General features: G+C 31.6%; 1 protein-coding gene and 1 long non-coding RNA gene across 2 annotated transcripts; both read left to right on the top strand.

Moving 5' to 3' along the window:
• Nucleotides 1–1,073: 1,073 nt before the first annotated feature.
• LOC127738721 (uncharacterized) lies at nucleotides 1,074–8,295 on the top strand. The gene is made up of 3 exons (XR_008000150.1): nucleotides 1,074–1,191; nucleotides 2,033–2,135; nucleotides 8,011–8,295. It is a non-coding gene; the product is annotated as an uncharacterized LOC127738721 (long non-coding RNA).
• Nucleotides 8,296–16,044: 7,749 nt separating this feature from the next.
• Nucleotides 16,045–26,018, top strand: LOC127737103 (nephrin-like). The gene is made up of 7 exons (XM_052247636.1): nucleotides 16,045–16,319; nucleotides 18,579–18,836; nucleotides 20,143–20,439; nucleotides 22,692–23,018; nucleotides 23,326–23,598; nucleotides 24,040–24,132; nucleotides 25,987–26,018. The coding sequence occupies exons 1-7, from the start codon at nucleotides 16,289–16,291 to the stop codon at nucleotides 26,016–26,018; spliced, it is 1,311 nt and encodes a 436-aa protein (XP_052103596.1). The 5' UTR covers nucleotides 16,045–16,288.
• Nucleotides 26,019–27,358: the final 1,340 nt, after the last annotated feature.

Genomic DNA, 27,358 nt, shown 5'->3' with positions numbered 1-27,358 from the left:
TCCTGCTTTTTTTTGGCAAAGTGTATTTACTGCCTTTTTTTTTACTCAAAACTCCTGTCCTTTTTTTCAAATTTCATCCTAGACCCTCCCCCTCCCCATAAAAATCAAATGGTAGCTCCCTTAGTTGTGCTTGAGGTCCATGTACATAATAAAGTGTATATGATATGGCTTTTTCAATATCACACACTGTATCAACCATCAATCAATATGTGGTCTCTCGAGCAGAGCTTTTGTGTTATATATTTCTGGTTGATACATGTGTGATATCGGAAAAGCCAAATGATATTCTCTATTTATGCAAGTGTCAGATTACCACTATATATATCTGGTTCCAGGATAATAAACAAAACTTGAATTTTTCTATTATGTTCAATTTTTATTCATGTAGGCCATGGTGCCTGAAAGCAGTACGGTATCATCTGACACACCTTTTTTTATCTGGATTCACAACGCATGATTGTGGCCATGTTTTTTTTTCAAATTTGGACCCTTAGTTTCAAAGAATAGTGTGAGTGTATAAGTTAACGGACGACGATGGACGCCAAGTATAAAAAAGTGCGTGTGTATATGTCTGTGCGTGAAAACAGAGAGATGATTGAGCAACAACACAACTATTTCGACTCTAGCATTTGTTAAATTAAGGTTCATCATAACAAATGGACAAAAATGTATGCATTTACACCTCAAAAACTACTCTTAGTACAGACTTACCTGTGCAGTTGGAAAAATTAAAAGGCCTGGCATCCACTAGACATTTACAAATTAAATGCATTTTGCATTTCAGAAAGATAAAATTTTTTTTTTTTTATTTTAATGGGCATTTTTGTTTTCGTTCCTGCAGAAGGTGTAAAAATAATGTAAGTTGAGATACAACTTTGAGATGCTCCCTCTCAGGTAACGACTGTTTGGTATTGTCTGTATTAAGAGTAGTTTTTGATGTGTAAAAACAGCCATATTAGTCCATTTGTTATGATGAACCTTAGTAATACAATCGTTTGTCACATGATATGAATAATCTATTTGATTATTTAAGGAAATAATTCATTTGTTTATTAATCTAAATACATAACAGACATGTGCATTATGTATTTGTAATTTCATTTTTGCATGAGAAGACGGAAAGAGAGAAAACTATTCATTACAGTACACACAAGGAACAACATTAAATAAATCCACTTAGATCAGATAAAAGTAAGTCATTATAAATTCTAAATAAATGATTCAAAACAATATTTAAATTCAATACCGAAATGATTCATTCGATTTGGAAGGATAACATTTAAAAAAAAATCCTATTGGAAATTAAAACATTTACATAAATGACGACTTTGTAAACGAATAAATTCTTGAAAGATTGTAGTAGTTCATAATGATGTTATTTGACATGATCCTTCTTTCCTTACACCATATTCTTAGCCTTGTGACGAAGCTAATCTATACTGAAGGATGTATATTAGTTAGATCTGAATTTATTTTAAGAATTGAATTCTTCTTTTTGTGAATTTATTTGGGTGTAAAAGCGTTGACCAAAGTACATTTTTTATGAAGTGCAGAAGCGCTTCATAAAAAAAAAATGTGCACATGATCAACGCTTTTACAACCCTATAAAACTACTAAAAAAAGCATTCAATACTGAATAACTACATTTTTTTTGCTAGGATCATAAAAACACGAATTCTTTTTAAGTTTTTCTTTTATTTACCTGTGCACTTTATTGTGGAAGCTGGTGTCATGATGAATGTTACATTTCATTTTGAATTGAAGGTTAATTTCAGAATGACGTGAGATGACTGTTTGCGAATCAAGATAACGTATTATAATGAATTGTTGAAATTTATATTTTATGTGACCACGATGTGGTGCTATAATATTATTATTAAGTACTTAAAAACGTAAGAAAAGCAGGTACTCATATCTGATCTACATGCATAAAAAAGACAAATAGGCAGCCATCCATGTTAAGATTGACTCTAGAAATAAGCTTAAAAAGGGCAGCCTATATCAAAATTAGTTTTTTTATCATTTTAATCAGGTAGCAAGCAGACAAAGACAAATTCAACATTGAACAAAATTTTCAGTGCTGATGGACAGATACAGGTTCAGAAATATTCTTGGTGTATTTTTGTTCTCATGTGGTAAGTGTCAAACAATTTTTTGCAGTTTAATTTATTTTATTGACCTAATATTATAAATATTTCTGTATTTTCATACGTTTATACTAGAATATTGGGATGCCAAATATATAAAATTGGCATATGTTTTTTTAGAGAACTGCACAGAGCCGAAGGAGTCTTATTTACAGTTTTAGAGACTTATCCAAATCATAATATAGCCTTAATGTATGGTCATCGAGTGTATACAATTGTTTACAATATTTTGGTGTTTTTTTTTTTTCATTTAAAATTTCGACATAATATCGTGTGAATCATCTCATGATGCATTTCCCATTTGACCAATACATAATAAGTTATGCAGGAAATGAATTTACGTACACGAAGAGTAACGCTTTGTTATATGTTTATTACATAGACAAGCTTGCTCATTGTTGATGGCCGTACGGTGACCAATAGTTGCTAATTTCTGTGTCATTTGATCTCTTGTGAAGAGTTGTCTTATTGGCAATCATACCACATATAGTTTTATAAACAACCTAGACAAATAAAGCATCCTAGCACTTTTCTGGGAGCAAGAACATTTCACTACAAAAATGTTGTTTCATTAGTTTATTTCTATATTTCCAATGAATACATGTATATGTCATGGATTTTAATCTGTTATGTGTAATGTCCCTATTTCTGTACTGCTGAACTTCTATGAATTGTTTATAGACTGAGTTCAAACCATGAAAGTACTACAAAGATAACTACTATTTCACAGCAGAAATACATGATAAATAGGGGAGATATATTGCTATAGATATGTCATTTGTTGTAGAAATTATAGGGATGCTCGTAATTGTGTTAAGATACGCGTTACTTTATAGCGCAAAATGTTTCCTGCATATTCAGAGTGAGAATAAGTTAGGGGACGACCATTTGATATTCTGGGGGGGGGGGGGGGGGGGGGGGGGGGGCAGGAGGATTTTGAAAATAAATAACTCAGCCTTGATAATAACAAAAATGAATGGTTTGGTCTGTGGTAGTTTGAAAATAAATAACCTGACTTACAATGTATTGAAAAAAATAACTCAGCATGTCTTTTAAGCCATTTTATAAATGCTATTCTAAAGTATGAGATGGCACCAGATTCTTCCAAAATTCATCTTTTTTTCAAATTTTTTCGGGAAAACTTCCCAAATCTTTTAATAATACAATGTATAAATATCATGAATATTAATGTACTTGAAATGTCTGAAAATGGGTTTCATTTAACTTGAGGTATATTGTCTCAAGAACATTTACCCCACTTTTATTACAGGGACGTAACTACATTGAGGCAAATGCCTCATGTTGGAAATTTTGAAAACAAAAGCTTGTCTTCATATCAGATTGTTTTCACGGCGAGTGTCTTGCAAGAAGCAAGGTCTGTTCACCCTCTGACGTAGCCCCCGTTTTTCAGGATCAATTTTTCTCATTTATTTTTAGTTTTCAGTGTTACTTGTCTATTGTTTGTCGCTTTGTGTTTTATCTGTTCCCGGATTTGTCTTTGTTCATTGATTGCCCTTCTTTATTCTCTTAGTGTTGCATCCCATCGGTAATATAGTAATTTTTGTTTTAAATCTAAGTTTTATTAATTTGAAGGACTTTTTATCTAATTTTACAAACTACTTTAAATTGTATCCCAGTAAGGAACTACATCAAGTTGTAATTGAAATGTGTTATAAAAACTTACTTGACATAGTTATATCAATGATTATCAGCCCCCTCTTAACTTAATTTGAAAAAAAACACATAATTGACAGGAATAAAAGATTTTCTGCAAGCAGAAACACAAAAAAAAAGAAAAAAAAACCCAGCAGCCACATACTTTACTATGTGAATTACATTTTTGCTTTATCCTACATATTAGTCTTTTGATGTTGTACCTAAAAACTAAAAGTCTTGCACTGAATCTATATATTTTGCTTTGAGACCAAAATATCGTCGAAAAAGTAAAGAACGCAGAACTTGCGTTTCAGATTAAGAAAGGGTCTGGGAAACGCGCAGAATGCAGTATTTTGTATCATTTTTTCTATAGCTTCTTGCGGCCACCAAAACCCTTTGCCGAAATTTTTTTCGCCTCGCTCCACTCGGCGAATTTGTTTGTCATTACTTTTAAAGAAAACTATAGTTACAGCAAAATTAATACATTGTACGTATTTAATGTATGCAGTTTGGAATTCAGAAGATTCACTTCCAGAGGATGATGATTAACTCTGATTATATGGTGGTACATAATGACTTGACTATACATGTAATATATATTTAAGAATAAAAAAAATGAATTTAAAAATTGTGTGTTTTCAAATATTATATTAAAATATAATTGTGAAAATAAATAATCAATCCCTTCTTTTAATGAAAATGAAAAATCATGCTTCAACAGTGCAGAAAATAAATAATCTGTCCTTTAATTTCACAAAAATAAATAACCGATCCAAAACAAATCCTCCTGCCCCCCCCCCCCCCCCCCAGAATATCAAATGGTCGTCCCCTTAACAATATACGAAATGGTCGAGTCTGAAATTTTCGATTGATCTGTAGAAGGACGCATGACCCCTGAAAAGCATGGGGAAATGGGAAAATTCAAACGTGTGCCTTACAATAGGCTAAATATGGACCTAATACTAAAGAAATTTACCCTGTTGAACTTACTTTAAATAAAGCTAATACTAACAATGACCACTGTCCTTTCCTCGATCTTGATATCTATATCATTAACGGGAAGCTTAATACAAAAATTTATGATAAAAGAGATGATTTTTCATTTCCTATCGTTAATTATCTATTTTTAGATGGTGACGTTCCCTTGTCACCATCTTATGGTGTTTATATATCTCAACTTGTACGATTCGCTCGTGTATGTAACAACGTATTAGATTTTAGCGAGAGAAATTTATGTATTACTGAAAAATTATTACACCAGGGTTTTCGATATCATAAACTAGTCAAAACATTTACTAAATTTTATCATCGGTATAAGGACATCATTCGTAAATATAACTCAACATGCAGACATCTTATACGTTCGGGTATTTCACATCCAATCTTTTATGGTAATATTCTTTACAAAGCACAAAAATGTCAGTATTCACCTCAAAAGCTAACAAAACCTTTAAACAGACTTATTAAGAAGGGATATAGTTACGATACTGTTGTCAGGTCATTAAAGATTGCATATTTTGGCTTTAATATTGATTCACTTATAGGGTCTTTGCATCGGAATTAAACACATTTATTCTAAAACCAGTTGTTGGCATGACACGGGTTATGTTCTTCTCATATATTTTATGACGGTATAATACTAAACCCCTAACAGGAGGGATTGTGCCTGATATTCATATGATGAAGACATAATATTTCAATCAGTTAAATTGAGGTCTGGAGCTGGCATGTCAGTAACTGCTAGTAGTCTGTTGTTATTTATGTATTATTGTCATTTTGTTTATTTTCTTTTGTTTCCTATTCTGACATCGGACTCGGACTTCTCTTATACTGAGTTTTACTGTGCGTACTGTTGTGCGTTTGTTTTTTCTACATTGGCTAGAGGTATAGGGGGAGGGTTGAGATCTCAAAAAACATGTTTAACCCCGCCGCATTTTTGCGCCTGTCCCAAGTCAGGAGCCTCTGGCCTTTGTCAGTCTTGTATCATTTTTAATTTTAGTTTCCTGTGTATAATTTGGAGTTTAGTATGGCGTCCATTATCACTGAACTAGTATACATATTTGTTTAGGGGCCAGCTGAAGGACGCCTCCGGGTGCGGGAGTTTCTCGCTGCATTGAAGACCCATTGGTGGCCTTCGGCTGTTGTCTGCTCTATGGTCGGGTTGTTGTCTCTTTGACACATTCCCCATTTCCATTCTCAATTTTACCGTTATGCAGAGTAGCTATATCATATACCACGCGATAAATGTCAGCAGTTATATCGACCGCGAGAGGTATTCAGTTAGTTTTCGATTTATTTTCTAATGGAACATGTCAGACTATGGCATAAACTATATCAGAACGCTTAAGCTGTTACATGTACTTCAAATATCTTAATACATTTTGAAGAAGAAATCGAATATATAAACCTTTCAGTCTGCTAAAAATGTACACGTAATAGTTTTGACGTTCTGATATTGTTTATGACATAGTCATGTTCCAATAAAAAATAAATAGAACATTACTAGATATAGAAATTGAAATATGCCTGTGTAAGTTTTTTCTATATCTAAACCTACCGTGAAGATCCGAACTTAAATTTAATAAAAGAAATTAGTAACTGCTTTTTACGAATTGAGTATTTATAATTGTCTCGGTGGAATAGACCCCATATTGAAAAATACTAGTACAGTAAGATACAAGCATCCCCAAATTTTATTTATGGTTATTCTTGAAAAAAAATAAATTTCAGTTACACAATTAAAGATTTTAGGTAGAAATCACACAATGTTTCGCCACATGGAATATTCTGCATTCGAATCTTTAAATCATGAACATTAATTAATCAATAAAATTTGCGATTAATTTAGAATTTACAATTTTTTACCCATGTTTTTCATATGGGACCATGGAAGGAAATAGAACTTGAGTTGAATTGATTTGAATACTAATATTGTTTACAATTAGAGGTCAATAAAACTGGAAATGGTACTTAGATTTTGACGCGGAAAAGGATATTATAATATAAAACAATTTAAAAATAATACCACAATAATATGGGGTCAAATGGATTTCCTTTTAATTTTGTATTGTAACATCAAAAGTGACCTTTCTGCACCAAGTGTCCAGATCATATAAATCTGTTCATTTATCAATGAAATTCACATTATTTGTTAAGGCTTGAATGAGTTAACTATTTTTTTCAATTTTAGGGGGCAAATGAGGGTTGGAACTTGCTTCTTGCAAGACACTCGTCGTGAAAACCATTTGATATGAAGACAAGCTTTTTTTTAAATTTCCTACATGAGACATTTACCTCAATGGAGTATCGGCCTAATAAATAAAAGTGACGGAAATGTTCCTGAGACAACATGCCTCAAGTTAAATGAAACCCATTTTCAGACAGTCAAGTACATTAATATTTATACATTGTATTATAAAAAGACTTTGGAAGTTTTACCCCAAAAAAATATATGAAAAAGACGAATTTTGGAAGAATCTGGTGCCATCTCATACTTTATAGTTGCATTTATAAAATGGCTTAAAAACCTGCCTAGTTATATGGTTATTTATTTTCAATACATTGCAAGTCAGGTTATTTATTTTCAAACTACCACAGAACAAACTATTCACTTTTGTTATTATCAAGGCTGAGTTATTTTTTTTCAAAATCCTCCTAGCCCAACGCCCCAGTTTATCAACGGGTCGTCCCCTTATATATAATTTGTGTAACAAACTCAATTAATCTTTTGTAGTGGAGTGAGCTCTTCAGTACGAAATCACAATGATTACTTTTCATGTAGAACGGAAAAAATAACATTGTCATTTCCTGAATATAAACATAAGAGCATGTTGTGTGATTGCCAATGAGACAACTCTTCACCAGAAGACCAAATGACGAAGAAAGCTCTTTATTTGAGCACTTAAGTACGAATGGACAGGCAAATAACTTATAAGTTAATCTATCATATCAAATATATCAAAGATCTGTTCATAACACCATTTCATCATTTTACAAATTTCCTAAATTAATTGTAAATCGAGAGCGCTCAAATGTTATAAAAAGCTGACTGCAAATGTAGTGATTTTATTGCGCAAATGGAATGGTAATCAAGGTAATGCACACAAATATAATCCATCGAATTATAGGGCACAAACCGTTAATGAACGGATGGATTAACCTTTTTCACCTACTAACTAGACAATCATTCACATAAATTTTATTACAGATTTAGTAGTAACCCAGGAAAGTATTTACAAGAGTTTAGGATCTTCAGTCAAGCTGGTTTGTCCCATCGTAAAAACTGCTCGGACTATTACTTGGCTTGGACCACCGAATCTTAAAGTATACGCTGTAGGGACGGACGTATCAGAAGAATTTTCCACACGAATGGAAATCAATGTAACTGCCATAGATAAAAAGTCTGTTCTACTTATCCACCTTCTCACCAAAGACAAAAGTGGAAAATTCAGATGTAGTAATATTCATGATAAAAGAGAATTTAACTTAATAATTAAAAGTAAGATTAAAAATGAAAGCCCTTATTATACTATATCAATTATATATCTATTGATATATTTTATTGCATCAAAGTAATATGGTGCGTCATTTTAACGTACATTAATTACGTGATGTGAAATGTAGTCTATGCGAGTTGTGAATTTTGATATGATCTTATATTATATATGTTGTGTACAAGTTATCATTTTGTAGAAATTTTGATTTGTACAAAAAAATGTACAAATTTTAATTTGTATTTTGACTTTGTACAAAGTAAGATTTTTACAAAAAATGCCTGTACATATTACAATTTGTACAAAATTTGACCATAATTCACTTATATCTTGTACAAATATTTATAGTTTAAATTTTGTTCTTGAAAAAGCATTGATACAAACTATAGAATTTTTATTCAATGACTACACATAAACCTTATTTACGGAACACAAAAATACCCAGATGGAGACAGGAAATATAGTTGATATATATATACATGCATGTCAGTTAATTCTGATAGTACAATAGTAATTGGGCCCATTGACAATTCTGATAGAAATAATAAAAATTAGCCCAAGTGACAATTCTGATAGTATAATAGAAATTGGCCCGAGTTACACCAAGGATGACACTGACGTTGAAACACCAATCATACGTGCCAGGAAGTGTGCTGCAACGGTTCATGAGCTTCAACTTTCGATACGTGAATCAGTTAAAAAGCTTTCAAAAACTGTAAATCAGGGTCCGTCAGGTGTTTCTTTCGTGTTAATGCAAAGGGTGTGCAGCATTTCTAAATGTAAATGTAAAAAGCAAAAGATGGTGTGAAATTCCCGATGACATAGTTAACTTCATTCACATGCTCAAACAATTGATATAGAACTATTTTTGTATTTTGTAAATAAGGTTTCAAAAAATAGTGGTCGGGTAGGTCAGGGGTTTCTTTCATGTAAATGCAAAGGGGAGTGCAGCATTTCTAAATGTAAATGTTAAAAGCAAAAGATGTTATGCAATTCCCGATGTCATAATTATAATTCGCTCACATGCTCAAACAAATGATACTGTAACAGAATTTTGTATTTTATAAATAAGTTTTATTGTGTGGTCAATGAATAAAAATTCTATAGTGTGTATCAATGCCTTTTTTTATAACAAAATCCAGAATAAATAAGTGTACAAGTTATAAGTGAAATTTATTAAAATTTTGTACAAATTGTAATTTGTACAAGCAGTTTTTGTACAAACTTCAACTTGTACAAAGTGAAAATACAAATTATAATTTGTACAATTTGTTCGTTCAAATTATAATTTGTACAAAATGATAACATGTAACCAACATCTATATTTATATATATATGTATATATATGAAAAAAATATATATTAGTGCCTATTATAATAACAACATATAACATACAAATCTACTTGAGTGTGGAATATTAAGTACACAAGGACCTGGTTTTCGAAGGTATCGTTAGATATGTCACAATTACACAAATGAAATTATGAATTGCCTAAAACCACGATTATATTTAAAAATACAAATTCAATAGTTACACCTCAGGGACAATAAACTTTCTAGTCCACTTATGCCCAGTCAGTAAGTGTTTTATTATACCGAAAGAGACCGACAATATATGTCGGGCCTTAATCAACTATCGTCATATAAAAGGCAGAAGCACAACCATACTATTTCATGTTTACTTAATATATATTCTGAATGCTAAGGCTGTCAACTCTAGATGCAATATGTAAAACGCGTCGTCGTAACTGCCGCGGTATTCTCAACATTATCCAATCCCGTAGCTGCATTTGAAATTCCGCGAAATATAATGACGCTTGCTGTCAAATAGTTTCACCGAGGTCCTAAAAAACTATTGACCGGTCAAATAGCCATGTTCATTCAGTTCGAAATCTCTGCAATTGATTAAAAATGTCGCATTTTTAACATAAAAAGTACAATGAAAACAGATCGCACTATTAAATGACGAATCACTGAAAAAAAAACATATATATATCACTTTTGATATCCTACATATTTCATGTTTAGCTAAAAAAAAAAAAACGCTGTTACTTTACCACTTAAAACGTTGCCTGTATGTGATGCATTTTGTGTTTTGTTGTTACTTGCTTTGCGTCCGATGTCAAATATTTCTGGCAAATTCTGGGTTGCACAAACGTCTATTAAAGTTAATAGTCTATTAAAAGTACACTTAAATTTAATATTGTATTACTTGCGTTGTACAAATGTTAATTAACGTTAATAGTCTATTAACTCACTATTAAATTTATTTGAACGAAGGAGCGCTATTAAGTTCTTAATTGCACATTTAAAATGGATGCCATGCAAGTGCTTGGCTTGCTTATACCTCAAAATTAGCCGATAAAATACCGTGACAGGGTACTCAAGTCGATGATTTGTCGGATTGAGATCTTCATTAATGTGACGTAATCCCCTGTGTCTGCACGGCCGGTGATATCGCGCATTACCTGATTTCGTCATATCATATCGATATCCACAATGTTTCATAAAAAGAATCGTTTTTGTTATTATTTTAGTCTTCCTAAGAAACAGAAAAGATAAAAATTGATAAATAAATAAAAATATAGTTGCAACCCTATGATTAACCATTATTAGGGAAAAAATGATTTAATTTTTAATACGGCAAAGGAGTAGGTCCGGTAATGGCCGATTTTGGCCTCAAATTTCAGGTTCATCTAATGAAGGATTTTGGACACTTTTTAAACACTTAAGTGTCTACTTCCGTCTATTCAATTACTTTATGTGAAAGATTTGAACTGATTTCGTCATTAAAAACGCTCAAATTCAAGGTTAAATATGAAATATAAAATGTCAATTTTCAGATTGTTTTTGTCAAAAATGAAAAGTGGCCGCATCCGTGTTCACTCTCAACCTTTATATATGTTATGTATTATCATCAAATACAACTTGCATTTAAATATTAAGAATGAACACAAATACGGCCACTTCCATTTAAGACGGAAACCGTCTAAAATTTAACTCAAATGCTAAAATTGTGAAGATTTCAGTAATTTAGCATGACTTAATGATGTTAGTACCCGATATATGTGCATTGTATTGTCAAAAACAGCCCATATTTATGTAACAGAAGTATTCTACTTTCCAATAAATAGCTAAAAGTTTACATTTTAACAATTTTGTAAAACTGCTACATTTTGGGGTCAAAAAGGGGTCTTACTGGACCTACTCCTTTCATCAAACTGAAAAAAAAACTTTTACTCGCATCCTTGGTAGACTGTTTGGTTCAAACTGAACTGTATTCCGTAGTATAAAGTCATTCCTTCGAAATTAATTCAATTTTTAGAAGGCATGCGCGAAATCAATTGACATTTGAAGACCTTTCATAACAGGGGTTTCCTGACCTAATTTTGGACATAATCTTGTGGGTGAAATCATACATTAAGAAGATTTCATGAAATTAAAGTATGTCATGAATTTGTTCAAAATATTTTATCCTGTTATTGGTTTTTATAAGTTTACGAAAGTGAAGCCAACAGTCTTAAGGGCATACGATACAGTTTTGATCCCATAATGAAATTTTTATGAACATTTGCACATAGGCTTTTTTTACCTGATAAAATCAAATATCTAATAAAATATATATCTTCATGTGCTACTTTTTGTGTAAAATGAGGTCGAAATTTCAGATATTTACTCAAAATTCAGATTTGTAGACGTATTTTCCCTTTAGACAGAAATACATAACTTTTTTGTTTTAAAAGATAAACACATTCAAGCTGTTTTTTGTTAAATTATTTGTAATTTTTATTCTAAATAAGTATCTTATAAATTTATGCTAAAAAAAACCCAAAAAACTCACGTTTATCAAACGTTCATGAATTAAGAAAAAAACGTAATTTTTTGCTGTATATTTATCAAATTTAAAAAAAATTTCATTGTTGACTTTTTCATGAAACTTGGCACAGATATTCTTCATACGTAATAAAACCAAATGTAATTTTAAAAAAGAGGGGTCCATGAACTCGTTTTCAAGTTGAATCAGTTTGAAATATATAAGTTCCGTCGAAAAAGGTATCTTTTCCCGATATGTACATGTCACAGTTTGGCGTCGCGAAAATAACATTTTACGTTAGCAACGTCATTACCTCCCCGTTAATGTATCGTATGCCCTTATGGTGCGCGGATACATCAATAACCCGGTCTTTGCTATGCAAACAAAAATATGGCAGTTTTAAATTAGAGCCGTAGTTTTTCTCCGTAAAATTTTACATCCAGCAGATTGATATCAATGGTGTTAACATTGAAATTGAATTCACATTTTCTCTCTTATACACGTATTTTGGTGTATAAATGAAGAAATTTTCGAAATGTGTAACGTAATCTCCGTTGACGCTTTGATGAGTGCTTTCTTTCACGTCCGCATTTTTATCAAGTATGGCATGCCAAGTTAACATTTTAATTGATTACTACAGATGGGAGAAATACAAAATCACTGTTAATGCTCATGTGCGCAACCTTCCCGAATCGAAGTGAAAATTCGACTCGAGTTGACTCTCAAAATGGAAGATATAAATATAGAAGCAGTTGTCAATTTTCTTTTAAGGACGTCGACAATAAACTTTATATTTAAATTATTAACATAATTGAATTTAAGACTAATGCTTATTTATTCCCCTCTCCCACTCGTTTTTTTTCTAAACTTTTCTATATTTTTCAATGACAATACATGCAATTTCTTGTATCTTGAAATTTGACATGTTTTGGTGTCAATTGAAAGTAGACCCGTCGAAAAATGATGAAAACGGCTGAAATCGCGTTGACGTCGTGAAAAATGATGATGTGTGTGCCCGTTATTTTTTATTATTAGAGTCTTCGTGCACTCTGCATTATACCAAAGGCCATATAAATTATATTCCTTAGCCCAAACGAAACTGAGATGTCTTTTCAATGCTAGGATGAGACAAGTGTTTTTAAGTGCAAAATTGTAAGCATGGGAGATAACTACTAATTACGTTAAGAAAAGCAACGCGAACCTATATTTTTTGTCCGAATAATTTTTCTTTAATTCTAGCAAGGTTTTGTTAAAAAAAAACAAATTCTAAAGTCTGTATGTCGAAAAAGGCTATCATTGTCGCCTATGGAGAAATTAATTGTTTATAACAATTTATAGGAGTGAGGACTACTAAGCAGAAAAATATAAATTTTGCCAGCACCTTAACAGTGATGAGTTGTCTGTTGTCACTTTTTGGGTCTGTCTGATACTACTTCCTAATTGCTGATACTTTAACATTCAATGTGTATTGTTAAGGTCGAATAATTTTTCTTCTTACAAAGAAAATACTGGGCAGAATTAATAACTTCATTATTCATAATTGGCCAAAACCCTAACAGTGATAAGTTGTAACGTGTAGTTACTTTTTGGGTCTGTCCAATTCCTTCTTCCTGTTTGCTAATACTTTGAATTTTACAAGTGTGGGATAGTCATAGCATGACCAAGTGTGCAACGTTTTGTTACTATAAGACCTGCAAACAAAAATTTGTTGATATGGGAATGGCCCTGTCTGTTTGTCTGTTCCAGTTTTCCACATACTGTATAAGCAAAAATTATTATATTCATTGGTGTTGCGGCTAAAATCAAATAATTTTGACTTTGAAGTCTTTGTTCAAGGTCAACAAGACTATGGTCACCAACCATAGTGTGTGACACATCTTCTTGCATTGATTTACCTTCATACAAAATATCAAAAGCCTACATCAAAAGACAAAAGTTACAGTTCTAGCACAAACTTCTCATGCAAAAAAATCATTAAATTGACCTTGAGGTCAAAGTTCAAGGTCTAAGGTTACTATCCATGTTAGTAACACAACCTCTTGAGTTGATCTACCTTTATACCAAATATCAATAGCCTACATTAAAAGACAAAAATGTTACAACCAGAACATGATTTGTTACAGATGGACTTGCGGACAGACTGATAACTAAAGGGCATCTGCTCCTTTTCGTGGCGGGCCCATGATAAGGTTTTGCTTATTTAGAATGACTGTCAAAACAAACTCCTTTTCACTTTACTAATTTCAGCAAAATTCAATTACTAATTAATGACGTTTTATCTATTAAATTGTATTTTAAGTTAATTTTCCAATTTTTGCCACTTTACTTCAATTATCAGTTTGAGATATAGACAAAAAGGGAGGCAAGAAATGTATGTTTATATTATCCTGAAACAATGCTTAGGTAAAGACCTTCAAAATGTTTGAATTTAAAAAAAAATGCTTAATTGGCTCCTACAGAAGTGCTGATTTTCATCAGAATGTGTTATTTTTACCCTGTTTACAGATTGTAACTGAAAGTAAAGCACACATCCAATTATTATTCTATGAAAGAGATGTATTTTTTATAATTATGTAGAAAAAAATGTTTTACTGTAAAAAAATTAAAAAAATACCATGAAATTAGTGTTTTATTGGAATATTGAGGAAATCATCATTAGGGGGATAACTCATGGTGGGTTATCTCCCTTATTTACCAAGAAAGTGGTCATAATACTTTCATACTTTGCTGAGGACAACCCAATCTTACAAAATGTTAAATATTGTAAAAAATCTATTGGGGGATTATTTTTTAACAAAACATCCTTATCCACCTTAAAATCGAGAAAAAATCATGAAGACGTTGTCAAAAATGATGAAAATCGCGAAAATGCATGCGTGTCACAATGAATTTTAGAATTAAATGGACCTTAATTGACTATTAAAACGTTAATAGTCACTAAATAGTCTATTAGTTAATAGAAGCCTTAAAAGTGATTCGTGCAACGCTATTAACTGACTCTATTAACTAATAGTCAATTAGATATTTAATAGTCTATTAGAAGTTAATAGTCTATTAACTTAATAGACGTTTGTGCAACCCAGCACTAAAAAAGTTAAATACAATAGGTAAGGTCTGCACAGTATGTCAGTTAGAATGAAAAAAACACGAAATTCGGACTGCCACTGGAAAATGGAATTTTTAATTTCAAGAAGATAATTATAGATTTTGCACTTCCAAGTGTTAACAAATTTTGCATTCCATAATTGAAAATCTACATTTCATAAGTAATTTTCTATGTAACCGGAGAGCATAAATTTCATTACAAAATTGCTTGTCTCCGCTCGAACCCGGGACCTCTGTGTTACAATGCAGCGCGTTAACCGACTGAGCTAAAGAAGTACCTCCTGAGCTCAACCGCTTACGGCTGACTAAGTATCTACCATATTGTCTAAGGGAAGCAATCCCGTCACACTTCCCCCACCTCAAGAGTCATCATACCATTATGAGTCTCACACAAAGATACCCTAGCAAGAATTCCTCTCTAACCACCGTGGGTTTTTTAGTTGGGCGCCAATGTAACCGGAGAGCATGAATTTCATTACAAAATTGCTTGTTTCCACCGGGACTCAAACCCGGGACTAAAGAAGTACTTCCTTAGCTCAACCGCTTACGGCTGACTAATTATCTACCATATTTTCTAAGGGAAGCAATCCCGTCACATCTACATAGCAAATAATGTGTAAGATCTAAACGATACATGTCACGAGTTTTATAATTTTTATTTGCTTTTCCAAAACGTGTTACAATCGTCAGGGGCCTTTCAGATATTTAAACGATGATGCGTAAAAATCTTGATATTTCTGAAATTACAAAATAACTTTGAGTTAACATTTAGACAACAGAATCTTTTAAACTGTATTACTAACTGTTTTTTATTTGATCAAGGTGATCCATCTGACTTAGTTATAGTAAATGCGACAGGTGGCAAAATTGCTACAGTTGAAGGAAGAGAACATAATTTAGAATGTAGCGTAACCAGTGGACAACCTGGCGGCAATATTACTTGGTCTACGGACGACGGAGCTGTTGTTGCCAAAAATGGACATAGTTTTGTTACTTACAAATTGACACCTCAAAGATCTGACAATGAAAAGCTATTCAAATGTGCAGCTTTTAACAGCGACGGCAAGAAAATAATGGAATCCTCAGTCCTCCTAAAAGTTTTTTGTAAGATGTTTTCAGTTTTAGCTATAATTTACACTTTTAAACGGCAAAGTAATCGTACAGATATATATTTGCATAAACCTGAACATGCATAGTAACCTACACTAGAATCACAATAGGAAACCAATTAAATATCTAAAAAGGTTAAATTGAAATAGAGAAATATAGGCAGATGTAGAAAATATATCTCCCTATAACTAAATTTATAAAACATGCTATTGAAAAGTAAGCATCCATCATTTGCTTGTTTTAAGAGGAGAGTACTAGACTGTTTGTTACGCTGAATGATTCCATGAAGGCTCAAATTCCCAAATAGAATCATTGTCAATCGCGGATCAATTTTGAAAGAAATCTTTACCGATACCAAATGGGGATGGATTTTCCTTTACATAGGATACAACGAAGGAATCTTAAATCTATTAATAAAAATGTAACACAGTATACGGTATTGAGACTCTAAGCCATCGACACAAATAACCAAAAGTAATCATGCAATATATAAACAAGTTATCAACAACAAATGTCGAGCAATAAATCGCCAATAATTGAAATAGCTGTAAATTTATCCGAAACTAAATAAAACTTGCCATTAACACCAAAGTATCAAAAATAAAAAAAAAACAAATAAAATACGACAACAAAAAAAACTTAATGATACACTTAAACTTTTGACAGGTTAAAACTCTTGCTTTTTTAGTTCAAAATACTCTCCGTTTCATCTCGGTCATTGGAGTACAAAAATGTACATCAAATAACATACAATAAAAACGGGTCACGTAAGAATCAAGCTTTATAATAATGGTAAAATAAATGATAACACAAGCACAAACAGAAAACGATAGCAAACTCTTCTTTATCGCGGAATGGTCATAATTGCTGTTACTAAAGCAAGCTCGACGTACTTAACCTGCTGATATGAAATCATGTCCTCAGTTTTTTGGTGGGGTTCATTTTGCTCAGTCTTTAGTTTTCTTTGTTGAGTACTTTTCTTTTTAGCAATGGTGTTATCAGTTTATTTTCTACTTACAAGTTTGAATGTCCATTTGATATCTTTCGCCTCTCTTTTTTTCGTACACTCTTGTATTAATGGCTGTACCTCGGAATTAATTTCTTGCAACTCCCACAAAATAGTTCAGGAAGACATGATAGAGTAAAAACCAATGCATACTTTCATTGAAATAAGCGAATAGAACATTTTAGTCTCGATTCAAATTGTACAAAGCGAAATGATGTCTTAATCTGGGAAAATTTGATTTAGTTATTATTTGCAATTGGATTTGAACTAGTTTTCAGTAACTGTAAGTACTCTAAGATCGACAATTTGTATTTTTTTTATAATTGTGTTTATGCTTTGTGTAGATTTGATGGTTCAAGGTATGAATAACCAGATTGTTTTCAAGAAAACATAAAGTGCAACTCTCTACAGGTATTGCTAGAAATATCTAACAAAAGGCGTTTCGTTGAGACTTTAACCAGCACACAACATACATATCTTATGAATCAAGGATAACACTGATGGCTGTAATCATAGTTTCAGTGCATGTTCAATTAGTGTATTTACTAAAAGTGTTATTACTGAAAAGGGAATTGTAACAACTGTAACAGCTATAGTAGCATCAAGATTTACCAAACAGGATCAAAACGTCATTCCGTGTTTACAAGTTGTTATTTGGAGGCAATGTGTGTTTTAGTAAAAATTAGAATTGAAGGGCGTTTCTAAAATAAACCGATATAACTTGTACCAAAAAGACATAATAATACAACTTTACTTTCATCAGAATTCGGGTTTTGTAAAGTTAATATTAAAATTTAAAAAATGTGATATGATTGCTAATACGATAACTCTCCACAATAGACCAAATGACCAGAAATTAAGTTTGTCGTCACTATACACTATATATTCCAAATTTGACAAAGTCTATAAAAACTTCTATTTTGAGATATATTCAGACGTTTATAACTTTGTTATTTATGTCGAAAGTTACACATTTTATTTGAAACTTATGAGACATACATAGAGCTGTGAATTTTAAGTATATATAGTTGAATATTTTAAAATAGCTCTTATGTGAAATAAGTTCAGACGAAATTGTCTACCCCTCTATCTTTCTCCAATGCTGTGTTTTTGTGTCTTTTTTCTTTAGTAGCTATACATTGTGAAAATAATTAGTATTATCACTTAGTTAAACACTGTTTTTACCATTTTGATAGTATCAAAATTGTTATAAATGATAACTTTATTAATAATTATTATTCTTTCAGATATTCCAAAGATAAGCTTCAGTCCAAATCAAACAATAACTGTGAAAGAAGGCGATGAAGCGGAACTGATTTGCATCAATGATGGGAACGATCCAAACGCAACTACTGTTTGGAGAAGACAAGGAACAAACACAAATATCTCCAAAAATGGTGAATTAAACTTGAAAAACGTTAACCGGACAGATGCAGGCCTATACACATGCAGGGTTGAGACAAAAGCCGGTGTTTATGAAGACAATGCAAAAGTTGACGTGCAGTGTAAGTGATGCATTTAAAATTTTGCATTTGAAAGTTTTATATAATTAATTGTTTTTGGAAACGATTTGATAGTTTTCCAATCCCAAGTACAATGCATTAATGTCATACATACGCATTTGTGTGTTACTCTATCCGTACCAAACATCTACGGGATAATTGATGCGACTGTGTTGAACACCTCTGAGAAGCAAAATCTTAGTCTTGATTTTTCTCAGGATTATTTTATTTATGTAACTCGTAAATAACACTGATTTCAAAGAAGGCAATATATCAAGGATGAAAACCGATTACAATCAACTGAAAAAAGTGTTTGTGGGTCAGTTACATCTAAGAAATGTTCTCAAGCCATATAATTTTCGATCAAAACATTTGTTATTTTCTTTTTTGTTAACTTTTTTGTAACCCGAAAATTTAATTCATTTGTATCGTGAATAAATATATATCACAGTGAAATCGATATAGTGTTTACATTGATTACGAAAGTAGTTTCAGAGGTATGGTTGTTCGAAGTGCAAACAAAGGAAAACGATGACATTTAACTATGTTTATACTGCAACTAGTTGTGTTTATTTCCTTAATATAGTATTACAGCTATATTTTGTGCAATGTCAATTTCATCATGGAACACTTTTTCCGCTATCAGGGGTTCATTAAGGGATGTAAATAAGTTTGAAATTGTGTTACAATTTAAATAGCTATCAATGTATTAATTTAAGTTCCAGTATAAAAACAATATTAGGTCAATGTCATAAAAATACAAACTTTTTTGTATTAGGCACAAAACTGGGGAAGGGCTCGGTACAGCCTCATACAAAAAAGTTTCTATTTTTCTGCCATTGACCTAATATTGTCTATGTATATATGTAATCATATACACAACTTATAAGCTTTTAAATCCAAAATTCAACCCTTTTACAGCCGATTGCATTGAGTGTGTAGGTAAAGGTAATATATTTGGTTAGCTTGCTTGCTAGCTGAACCGTGAAGTCATTGTTAGGTAAGGTATACTACCCTCCTTTCGAAGTAGCCTAGTCCTACAGACAGATAGATTGGTTATCTGTCGGACTAGTCTACTCTTAAAGCAGGGTAGTTTACCTAACCTAATAATGACTTTACGGTTCAGCTAGCAAGCAAGCTAACCAAAGAGATTACCTTTAACTACACACTCAATGCAATCGGCTGTAAATCAATACGGATGTCCTGTATTCTGTTAAATCCTGTGTTTTGGCCTTCGCCAAAATTTCGTTTAACGAAATGTTTCAATGTCTTGTACAAATAAACTCTAATGAATTTGTTGAATTTCCAGATGCTCCCACTATCGATATTCGATATTTTCCGACAAAAAGAAAATTGAAGTGTATTCCAAACGGTATCCCCGATAGATACATGTTAAAGGACTGGGAACATACAACCGAATACAACGATCATATAAGGTTTTTGCCGATAATGAAGGAGGGGAATAACGCAATTTTAACTATTCCTGAAAATGTGACTGGAAAAGATCATCATCGAGATAAAGGGATATATATTTGTCGGGCTTCGAATAACATATCATCAGCTGATGGGATGTTTGTAATGCGGAAGTATAATTTAAGTTTGAATGGTGAGTCTATTTTCCTTATGTTCACATGTGATAAAGAACACATGAATTATGAAAACAATAATGTCTTCGTTGGGAAGACAGGATGTTAAACAACTGATCATGAAATTTGACAATTAGGAGGTTTTTTTTAAACTGAAATGAAAAACAATTATTTTAAAACTTTACTTGTATATAACAAACACGAATGACAATATCTTTGCGCAACTAGTACAAGACTAGATAATATTAAAAAACACGCCAAACACTATTCAGTGTTATTTTCTGGACGCACACCATATTGAGATATGCATGGACTAAAAATAAAATAATTGTAAAGAAAGCTATTTCCATCTGGTCTATTAGTAGAAATAAAGTTGAAAAAATAAGTCTGTTTGTTTTGTTTAATCTTTTAAGAACTGCCATTGGGCTTATAACGACTTTACATATATTTTGGTCCATGAAAGGACTAGATTTACAAAGGGATAAAATTTGCCCTAATTGTTTTTTAAATCCTGCCAAACTGTTTCAAATTCCCCATGTTTAAAATGAGATACTTATATTAATTCAAACTAATTTCTTTTTGGCCCCTCAAATACTTTATTACGACGTTATGGCCCGTTAATGATGGAGATTGTAACGTTTTGGTCCATTTTTTCATAACTTCTAACCGTTTTTAGAATTCACTTTGACCGCCATCTGTGATCCAGAAAATGTTTGTGTGAAGGGTTTCAATATTAACCACGATAGGTTGGGTTTTACATAGTATTTTGGATCTGAGGATACGACCAAAAATTCCTAAATTTTATGGTCCCAAATATGCACCTAAATACTCGAATTTTGAAGATATCTGCAAAATGTGCTAACTTTCGAGCTTATAATGTTCTTTTATGAAGACTTTTGATTTAATTTGCATTAAGGATTTTTAAATACAGCCAGACCGTGGCACTTTTGTTGATTTATGATAAATATATTAATTCAAGGATATATGTTTAATTAGAGAAAGTAAATCCTTACTCTTCTGGATCACCTTAGTCCATGTCATGTTTTCATTGGAATACATTTACCTTAGCTGTATTTGGCAAAACTTTTAGGAATTTTCGGTCTTCAATGCTCTTCATCTTTGTATTTTATTTGGCCTTTTTAACTCTTTTTGATTCGAGCGTCACTGATGAGTCTTTTGTAGACGAAAGAAACGCGCGTCTGGCGCAAATACTAAATTTCAATCCTCGTATCTATGATGAGTTTATTTACAACCACTGGGTCGATGTCACTGCTGGTGGATTTTTTATTCCCCTAGAGTATCACCAGCCAAGAAGTCAGCACTTCTGTGTTTGACATGAATTATCATTGATATGGTCATAATTATAAATTAACTGTTGAAAACTTTGAATTTCTGAAATTCTAAGGCTTTTCTACCTCAGGAATAGATTACCTTAACTGTATTTGGCAAAACTTTTAGGAATTTTTGGTCCTCAATACTCTTCAACTTCGAATTTTATTTGACCTTTTTAACTTTTTTTTAATATTCGAGCGTCACTGATGGGTCTTTTTTTATAATGATTACCTAGATGTCATTTGCGAATCAAAGCGAGATAACAATAAAACATATGCTTAATGATTCGGCCCATTTACCCCAATTTAATGTCATGTATACACTTGCGTAAAAAAATCACTTTATAAGGATAGTAATAATTTCATGGTTTACGTTCAGTAATCACCAATTCCTGAAAACAAAACAATGACCAATGTCCGGAATCGTAAAACAGTTTCAATATTTTGCGCGTATTTTTGACTTGTCACTATCTAATTAATTATCAGCGGCCATTGTTATCTATTAACTATTGTAGTTCTGAATAAGATTTTACTATATATTATGTAAAATGTTAAAGTTTGAACAAATTCGGCGGGTATAAATTATGCAAATATTAGAGAATTTGTCCAAACCTTTTGGTCAAATATTATATACAATTTCACCATTGGTAGGACGTCGAGGTGACATCACCAGTACCCTATTGTACTATGATGTCCAGAATTTATTTTTCTGTTCTCAAAACTACAAGGAAAGTATAAGTTCTGAATCTTAGAGGATTGCCAATATAAAGCCGTATGAAGCGACACCAATCGTGTTTGTAAGATCATACAACAATAGGCATTGCGAAAAATAAGCTCAAAGTAATAATATATGTAATGTCCTTAAAGTTGAAAATTATACTACTGTCCGAGAGTCTGTATTTAGAGAATGTGTAATTTTCCATAATAACAACTTCTTTTAGGCACACCTTATTTTGTCAGCTCTACTGAAAACACTCAATATGGAGTTTATCTCACAACAGCAAATATTAAGATAAAGTTTGTGAGTGTTCCTGAATATAACAGTTACGACGTCTATAAGAATGGAACCAAATTCAGAAATTACACTGAATCCGTTTACAGAAATATGAAATTAACAGATAATATTTATGGTGAAAATGTTTCGGTGAAAGGAAGCATCATATCTTTACAGATACACATAGACACTTTAGATGATTTTAGCACGTATAAAATAGTTGTAAAGAATGCAATTGGATCTTCAACTCATACTATAAAACTTTTTTCTGCAAGTAAGTATGAATTCATATTAATAAAATAAAATTTATATTTCAAGTACAACAAATAAAAAAAAAATCACTTTTAATTTTTTTTACCCTTTCATTATTCATTGTGTCGTTTTCCAAGTCATGTGAATGCATTAAAGATCTTATACATCTCAACATAAATTTGTCTTTTGCACGGCAATTAAGTACACACATAGAAAGTATGACTTTATTTACATTGTTTTAGTTAATATTCTAATTAAACTGATAATCAAGGTCGTATTATAAAATAACTGACACGAAACAAAGTAACATCAATTTCAATTGTTTTTAGGTGCTCCATTTATGCCCAAAATTCTTAAAACATCAGCAAAACAAACTCAGATTTTTGTTTTGTGGAAGCCCGGATTTGATGGTGGCTATCTTCAATGGTTTATCGTTGAATATAAAGAAAAAGGAGACATATACTGGAATAATCAAACAGTGAATTCATCGAACTCGACAGTAATTGGCGGATTGCAACTTGCAACTAAATACATCATTCGAATGCTTGCAAGAAACATGATCGATGAAAGTAATAGAACAGAAGAAATCATTGTTCAAACAGGTATTTCTGTAATGCAGCAGATGCATCTGAGAACTAACCAATTCATTATTCTCAATTTCAAATCGTATCATTCTACAAGACAGACCTCGATTTGCAGTGAAATATTGAAATAGAAGATGACTGTACTTTGACCTATAATGGTTTACTTTTACAAATGTTGACTTGGATGGAGAGTTGTCTCATTGGCACCCTTACCTCTTCTTCGTATATATATTAAATAGCAAAATGAACAAAACTGTTTTACGAATTTCACTTGAATTACCATTAACAAATTTAATACCTTTTTACGGAGAGAAATGTATAGTGATATGTTTTTGTTAATGACGGCCGTGCATTTTCAGTATTATAACATCGAATATAACATAATATAATACACAAAAAAATCTGTATTTTATAATAATTTGAATTTGAAAATTGTATTTTTTATTTCTTGAAAAACAGATGAAAGTGTTTCAGAAACGGACTTTTCTGCCATCATTAGTTTAATAGCCGTTTTGCTGTGTTTGCTGATAATTGCTGCGTATTTCAGAAGAGGTTAGTACAATGGGGTTTAACATGTGAAATAGGAATTTTCTAACGTTGAGTTAATGTGGAATTTACCATGTATGATTTTGCATTGTTTTGAAATCAACTACTAAAAAAACACCATTTTAATATTACTTTTTAGATTATATGGGGAATATGTCAAAGAGACAACAACCCGACCAAAGAGCAGACAACAGCCGAAAGCTACCAATGGGTCTTCAACGCAGCGAGAAAATCCCGCACCCGGAGGTGGTCCTCAGCTGGCCCCTAAATAAAATTGTGTACTAGTTCAGTAAAAATGGACGTCACACTGAACTCCAAACATATAAAGGAACTAAAATGAAAAAAACATACAAGGCTCCTGACTTTGGACAGGCGCAAAAATGCGGCGGGGTTAAACATGTTTGTGAGATCTCAACCCTACCCCTATACCTCTAGCCAATTTAGTATAAAGAAACACATAGCAATACGCACAGTAAAACTAAGGTTAAAAGAAGTCCGAGTCCGATGTCTGAATAGGTAACAAAAGAAACTAAGCAAAATGACAATGATACATAAATGAACAAAGGACTACTAGCAGTTACTGACATGCCAGCTCCAGACCTCAATTAAACTGATTGAAAGATTATGTCTTCATCATATGAAAATTAAGTACATATTTAGCCTCAAAGACATGACAAAATAGAACAATTTAACAAAAGCTCGTACAAAGACAATCTTGAAAAATCATTTATCGAATTTTCTATCAAATAAGATATAAAGAAGAAATTGTTTATTAGTTACATGCATGGTATCTCTCAAAAGGTCAATTGACTTACTAGAAACAACGTTGTGTAGCAGAGATGGTATAATCAGCGTTTTTTTATGGCATGGTTAAATGAATGAACAATTATCAGGTGTAACTATTGTTGACGCTTCATTTGGTATAAACAGATACATATAAAAATACAAAATTATTTACGAACATTCTTTTGTTCACTCTAATGGTATGATATTAGCGGTACATATTCTTCTGCATTTACATGCAGGATCAACATTTCGTACGTCATATGCCTTTTCCACAAGGCTCACCAGTGACGCTCGAATCAAACAAGTTAACAAGGCCTTATATAGAACGATGTTAAAGAGCATTGAGTACCTATAATTCCGAAAGATTTTTTCAAATACAGCTTATGTAATCAAGAATAAACTTTTCATGTTCAAATATTTCTAAACAAACACATCATAGATACCAGGATTGCAATTTGTATTTGCACCAGACTAGCGTTGCGTCTACAAAAAACAGTGATGCTCGAATCAAAAAAGGTTAAAAAGGTCAAATAAAGTACGAAGTTGAAGAGCATTGAGGACCAAAAATTCCAAAACGTTTTTCCAAATACAGCTAAGCCATTCTCTTCCTGAGGTAGAAAAGCCTTAGTATTTAAAAAAATCAAAGTTTTGTAAAGTGTTAATTTATGATTATGACCACATCAATGATAATTCATGTCCTAAACACGTATCAACCTATTCAGAAGTTTAGCAGTGTAAAAATTAAAAAAGTATTTAAAATATATTTATACATCAGGTTTACAAAAAATACAAATACATAAGGTTTAGAAAATAATATGAAGAAACAATATGATTAGTATATGTCTATAAGGCAGCAAATACACAGTCACAAAGCATAATACAATCATCAAAAGAACAGACTAATGTCATAAAATTGAGTCAAGGCCTCAATATGAATAAGTCAAAATATTTTAAATTTTCTAAAAAATTACACAAAAAAAAGCAAAATGTAACTAAATACTTTGATCCATTACATTCATCTATGGTAGAATAGCTTTAATATATTTTGTATGTGTGAGTGTGTTGTTTTTTTAGGGAAAATAAAGCAATTCATAGACACAAGGTAGACTTGCTTGTACAATGTTTGCAAAGACTACTTAAATCTTAGTATTGTCTCTTGTCTCCAACTTGTTATTAACCCTTTCTAATTTTATACAACAATGTAAAAATAAGATAAAGATAATATTGAAATTAAAAGCTGAAATTTCGTTCTTTGTAAAAAGACAGACTTGCATCTATTGATTACTGTTTTATTCAATTTCATTTGTATCTATATAACTAATACTGTATTGTTTATTGTTGGTTGATACTCCCAAAGCAAAATAGACGTACATGTATTTATTCAGCATTTCTTTCTGTAGCAGAGGGGTTTAGAAAAAAAATGAATATCACTAATTTGCTTTTATATGAATAAGCACTGTTATATGCGCGCTGTTTTAGCATTTTATCGAGGGGTGAGGGATTCTAAAGGTTAACATACATGTACCTTACAACAACCCAAACTGTAAATTGCTCCAATTGCGAAAGAATAGTTTTAAAATATATCATATTAATTCGTTTTTATTACGTGTTCGTGTTTTGCGTTTTATTTAGAATATACTGCAGTCTGATGCACAAAGTCCTTTTCTACATATAATAAACCAATCTAGTACTAATATTTTCTTTAAAAGAGCATTTCAATGACCACTCATTTTGCATGGTTTTTTTTAGAATGAGCAAAAACTGAAAACCTTCGTTTACTATTGCATGGAGAAAATTTCAGCGAAAACAAATATTTTTTTTATATTCACGTTTGCGTAATCTAACAAAAAAACTTTAAAAGATGACAACGTTACGGTACTAAAAGATAGATAGATTAGATAAACATTCCTCGATAGATACAATATCATATTGTAATGATAAGAGAGACAACAACTACGAAAAAGAAGGAGTTTTTAGAAAATTAAACACAAGTATACTACAGATAATTTATATGTGTATAAATATGTAATATAATAAAAAATAACCTTTCATTTGCTTTTTATAAACCGAATGTTTAAAATAAAACAAAAATTAAAAATATTCAAGTTTGAAAATTAAAGTTTTGTGTATTTTTTAGATTCAGCAATCAAAGTAATTTAATTGATACCAATATTTCCTTCGCAGTTAACAAATTAATATTTTATTTCTTTTTTTCAGATTCATTTATCAAGGTAATTTATATGATTACAACATTCCTTTTTTTCAAATGAAATTCTACTCAGAAAACATTGGTACTATTATCTGTAATGCAAGTCCGAACAATAGGAAAATACTAGTTTAAAGATTGTCTTATCTAAAAAAAGATAAGTGTATTTTGTTACTTTTCAAGTTATGATGTAAAGGGATTTTACTGGTCTCGTTGATGAATGATTCACAACCTTTTTTT

Source organism: Mytilus californianus, unplaced genomic scaffold (assembly GCF_021869535.1).
Source record: "Mytilus californianus isolate M0D057914Y unplaced genomic scaffold, xbMytCali1.0.p SCAF_4, whole genome shotgun sequence".
NCBI classification, from domain to species: Eukaryota; Metazoa; Mollusca; class Bivalvia; order Mytilida; family Mytilidae; genus Mytilus; species Mytilus californianus.
The sequence above is the reverse complement of the archived record's forward strand: the minus strand, read 5'-3'. Positions and strand labels throughout refer to the sequence as shown.